The sequence below is a fragment of the Quercus robur genome, chromosome 3 (genome assembly GCF_932294415.1).
Source record: "Quercus robur chromosome 3, dhQueRobu3.1, whole genome shotgun sequence".
NCBI classification, from domain to species: domain Eukaryota; kingdom Viridiplantae; phylum Streptophyta; class Magnoliopsida; order Fagales; family Fagaceae; genus Quercus; species Quercus robur.
This window is the reverse complement of record NC_065536.1, coordinates 62191071-62196710: the sequence shown is the minus strand read 5'-3', so window position 1 is coordinate 62196710 and position 5640 is coordinate 62191071. Positions and strand designations below refer to the sequence as shown.

Sequence of the window (5640 nt, the reverse complement as noted above, 5' to 3'; positions counted from 1 at the left end):
AATTTCTCTTATGTAACATTGTGACTTATATGTAGATGAGTTTAGATGATAAACAATTAAAGAAATGTGTTTTAAGAAAACTAATAAACGTTTTGTTTAAGAGACAAAAATTGGCTAGGAGTTAGCAATTCCAAAATCCAATAATTAAATGTTTAGCATTTTGTTCTTTCAATTGTTAGGCTGGGCAATTAATATATAATGTTATAATGTCAACATCAAAGACAATCTTAGTAGTCAACTTGATCATTGAGATATTGAGGATCTATATAAAATTAGAAACTAAAGGCAAATTGGACGATTGAAACTCAATGGAAAAAAAGTGTTCTTTCCTTTCTTATGTGTATATACTAAAAAAAAAAAATAGGATATACTTTTTTATTCCCATCCTTTAATGCCTATAACATGGTAGGTATAATTTAAAAACATAAAACTACATGATTTGATATCATTTTCGATTGAGGTGGGTTTTTTTTCTTTTTCTTTTTTTCTTTTTTTTGCATTCTTAGACATAACTTTTGTAATGACACCTATATAATCTCTTAAGATATGTAATTACAGAAACATCAAAATATGAATTCTAGTGCTTCCTGGCAAAGAAAAAGAAAAAGAATAAAATTCTTGGGAGAACACACAAATGGACTGTGAAAACTGAAAACCCTAATTTCAATTTTCAACCCTAGCCAAGTTCCAAGGGAATATTACTATTAAGAGGGAATGAAAAAGAAAAAGGTTGATATAGATAGATTATGGGATTTGGAGGAAACTGAAGGGGCTTAGAGGCAAAGAGCAAAGGCAAAGGAGCAAAGGTGAAAAAGGCAATGATTACTAGAATGAGATGGGAGCCACTTGATTATCTTTTCTTTGCCAGTCAGTCAGTCTTTCAGTTTTTTTGACTTGGGTGTTTGGGTCCCATGCTCCGGCCACCACTGTCTTTATGGATTGAATGATAAAGAGCACCGCACGTGGAGTCTGAATCAAGGGACTGTCCAACCACAATAAAAAATAAAAAATGAAAAAGACTAGGACACCCATATTTTTTTTTCTTATTTTAACATTAATCCCCCCCCCCCCCCAAAAAAAACCCACAAAATTATAAAAATTATAAACACATCCTCATTCTATAAATAAATAAATAAATAAACCCACAAAATTACAAATTACAACTCATTCTAAAAAAAGAAATAAAAAATCACAAAATTACATAATTAAAAACAAATCCTTATTCTAAAAAAAAAAAAAAAAAGTAAAACCAAATAATTATAAAATAAATCCACGTTCTAAAAAAACCCATTCAATTAAAAAAATTGTTAAACCCACTCCTAATTATTATTCCCACTCATTCTAAAAAAGAGTAATAAAAAATCCACAAAAATATCACAAAATTACAGAATTAAAAACCAATCCTTCTTCTAAAAAAATAAAACCACAAAATTACAAAACAAACCCTTATTCTAATAAAACCCATTTAGTTTAATAAAATAAAATTTAAAAAAATTGTTAAATCCACCCCTTATTATTATTCCCACTCATTATTTTTGTTGCTTAAAGCTTGCATTGCCCTCTTCCCTTATCTCTTCTCTCTCTTTCTCTCTCTCTCTCTCTCTCTATACAACTCAGCTTCCCAATTCCCATCTGAAAGGAATTCCATGCTCCACAAGTGAGTGAGAGACAGACCCACCAAAGGCCACCAATTTGATACAATTCTTTTGAGGGTCACCTACAGATGTACTAGGACCAAAGAAAAACACAACAATTTTTTTTTTTTTTTTTGGAAAAAAAAAAATACACCACCCCCACATCTCCAACTATATGATCATGGATGATCATGAAAATAGTCTCCGCAGGCCTAATTTCCCTTTACAATTGCTAGAGAAAAAAGAAGAAGATCTTTCATCAGCTTGTTCTAGCTCACACTACCCTAATACAATTACTACAATTCTTACTACTACTGCAAGTACTACAAGTACTAGTCTTCAAGTTCAACAAGCTAGTGAGCAATCCAAGTTAAGCAATAATAAGCCACCACCAAAGAGAACATCAACCAAAGACAGGCACACAAAAGTCGATGGCCGTGGCCGCCGGATCAGAATGCCTGCTGCTTGTGCTGCTAGAGTTTTTCAGCTCACTAGAGAGCTTGGTCACAAGTCCGATGGTGAAACCATTGAGTGGCTATTACAACAAGCTGAGCCAGCGGTGATTGCTGCAACTGGGACTGGTACTATTCCAGCTAACTTCACGTCCCTTAATATCTCTCTTCGCAGCTCAGGTTCAACCATGTCAGCTCCTTCACACTTCATGAGGAATAATACTAGCTATTTGTTCAATACTAGTTCAAATTTTTCAATGCCACACCACAGGAATATTAGTAGTAGTTTTTTGTTCCCTAGTACAACATCATCGGATCAGACTAATAGTGGTTCTGGTAATTCAAATTCCAACTCGTCTATGTTTTTGAATTCTAATGTGAATGTGAACAATGTGACATTGCATTCACAGGCAAAGCAAGAGACTTTGTTGGACGTGTCTGATTGTGAAGGGAGGGTTATTAAGAGAAGACCAGTATTGGATCATCAGCAAGAAATGTCACAAAATCAAATGGGTGGGTATTTGTTACAGTCTAGTAATTCGGGTTCGATTAATCCAGGAACGTTTTGGATGTTGACAAATCCGAATCCTAGTACTACACAAGTGATGAGTGGTGGTCACGACCCTATGTGGACATTTCCTTCTAGTGGTGGTGGCGGCGGTGGTGGTGCTAACAGTGGTGCTGGTATGTATCGGGGCTCTATACCTATGTCTAGTGGGCTACATTTTATGAATTTTGCTCCTCCTGTGGCTCTATTGCCTAGCCAACAATTTGGTACTGGAATTGGTGGTGGTGGTGGTGGCGGCGGCGGCGGTAGTGGTGACACTCATTTAGGCATGCTTGCTGCGCTCAATGCGTATAGGCCAATTGTGGGTAGCGGAGCTATGGAGTCTCCGGCAAGCGGGACACATCATCATGGAGGAGAAGATGGACGTGAAACAAGTCACAACTCGTAGATCAAAATTACAAGTGTATGGTTTGTTTGCATTAATTTCATTTTATTTTTAGTACTTTCCTTAAGTACATATATTTTGATTTGGCAACACGGGCTTAAGCTTGATCTGGCTTTAAAATTGAGTTTAATATATTTTGGTTTTGGTGTGGGGGTTAGTGAGGAATGTTGTTGTTAGGGTTTGAGAAGAAAATATTAACATGGGTATTTTCTGAATTCTGCTTAAAGGTCTTTTTTTAGTGTGACAGAACAGAACTGTTTCTTTTCTCTCATATCACTTAAAGATTTGTTTATTGCATTTTCATTATTTTTACTTAAAGGTTAGGTTTAACGAACTTATACTAATAAGTAATAAGATATACAATCACTCTCTCTCTTTGTGGTAGGAGAGAGGAATTCAATGTTGTTACAGCATTGCACTTCATAAAGAAGTGGTCCCATATTCTGATTTGTGTACATCTAGCTGAGCTGAGCTCTTCATGCATCTCATACTACTACTGCATATTACTATGTATTCATTAGTATAACCATTATATTCATATAGAGCAGAATACAGACCAGACATGGTAAGTTTGTTCAGCCTTTCAGGTGGCATGACATGGTTCTCAGAAACTCAGGTTTAGTGAGCCCCATGGCTGGCCAATCTATACATTGCCAAAAATCAATGTGCAAACACTGACTAACTGGAGGATCATTCTTCCTCTTTTTCATATACTGGTGGCTGATTGGCACCATTGAATAGTGATGATGAAGGCTACCCTTGTGTGTACATCTCCCATTTATTGTTCCCATCTGGACCGCTCATTAAGTGTGGTGCTCAATTTTATGGATACTTCTATTTAGTTGTCCAACCTGTGTTCCTATTGATAGCAACCCAAGATGTAGGTCTTCTAGCTAGGTCATTCATGCAGGATTGCTTCTTCTTCATGAATGTAATTGCAAGTAAATAGTAAAAATCTCTTTGATCGGTAATATTACAGATATTAAAAATTTTATTATGTAAAATTATAAATTAATTAATATATCACCAATAACAAAAAAATAAATAAATAAATAATAATAATAATAACATTTAAATAATGTTGTTAAATTGACACCAATAACAATAACTTTATAGAATTTTCTTTATTAATAAGGAGAATTTTCTTAATGTAACTGTCTCCTTAAAAAGAAAGATTTTATTTTTATTTAAAAAAAAAAAAAAAATCAAGCTGCTTAACCTGCCTAGATTCACCAGATAGTTATTATTAGTCACACCTATAACAATCCTTTAGGATTAAGCATTTTTGGTTTTATATATTTGCAATGTTGTTGTTGTTATTATTGCAATTGTTATGGTGGTTGTTACTAGAATTAATATTATCATTATCATTACTATTATATTTGCTTTTATTGATAACTACATAATTTTATTGGAATTGCAAAGTTATATCTGCAAATCACTCACATCTAGCTCTATTTTGGATATATTTATTCCTCTAAATTTTTTGCAAGTTGCTACTTTTACTCACAATCTGAGATGGATGACATTTAATTGGATAACTGCTTATTTTTTTTGCTTTTTAGGCCTTTTAGAATTAATGATTGATCATGAAAGATTGGTTTGTTCAGATAAAACTAGAAGAACTGGTTTTTTTAAAAGTGTAACCCTAATTTCTATGTAAAAAGCAACTAATCAATTGAATTGAAACTATCTTGACATAAAAGGCTTGTTTCTTTGGTTTCACCTGCTTTCTAGTTAAGGTATGTGGGCATAAATAATTTTAATGTAGTATCAGGTACCAATTAACCTTGTTTAGTAAGTCTCATCTACCATGATTCTGTTGAGTAATCAGAATGTAACATTGTCTTAAAAGAGTGGAACATCATGACTGATGGTTTGTATTGAGTTATATTTGGAGGACCTACCACCAATTAGCATTGGTAGACATGATACTACAATACCAGGGCATTTAGACACCCCCACCAAGGTCAATATACACCATGGAATATGAAAGGCATGAAATTAATCATTCTATTATGCATTTGATACCAACGAATGAGTCTTCATGCATTGCCATCTATAGTGTCATACAATCATTTTAATGTTAGCAAACAATTACTTTGTTTCTAATTCATTCAACTCACTGTACATTTAGTGTCTTTAAATATCCTTGTAATTTCTTGTGTGTTGAAATAAGATAGAACTTAAGTACAGATATTAAGGTGCTATATCTTATGTATGATGGAAATTGTATATTATATATTTCAGGTTTTGGTTTATTAGTACAGAGGGGTTTAAGTGATGGTCCAATTGTAATAGTATCATTTATGTGTCTCATATATGTGGTTTGAACCTCACCCCTCTCTCTCTCTCTCTCTCTCTCTCTCTCTCTCTCTCTCTCTCTCTCTCTCTCTCTCTCTCTCTCTCTCTCTCTCTCTCTCTATATATATATATATATATTGTAATTCTCCTTCAATTACTCACCCAAAAAAAAAAAAAAAAAATCAATTATCCTGCATACTATATTTCAGGTTCAACGGTACTGTCATTCTCCTTTGTTTCAAAATAGATACACTATCTCCTATCTTCATATGTCTCATGTATGTGGTTTGAAACTCA

The 5640-nt window shown here is 33.6% G+C and overlaps 1 protein-coding gene across 1 annotated transcript; it reads left to right on the top strand.

The window, feature by feature from the left end:
• The first annotated feature begins 1542 nt into the window (after positions 1–1542).
• Positions 1543–3254, top strand: LOC126718765 (transcription factor TCP15-like). Its single transcript, XM_050421101.1, has one exon. It carries the CDS (start codon positions 1810–1812, stop codon positions 3040–3042), a length of 1233 nt encoding a protein of 410 aa, XP_050277058.1. The 5' UTR covers positions 1543–1809; the 3' UTR covers positions 3043–3254.
• The last annotated feature ends 2386 nt before the right edge of the window (positions 3255–5640 follow it).

Coding starts and splice junctions, on each gene's coding strand:
- LOC126718765 (XM_050421101.1), top strand. CDS start 1,810: ATGATCATGGATGATCATGAAAATAGTCTCCGCAGGCCTAATTTCCCT.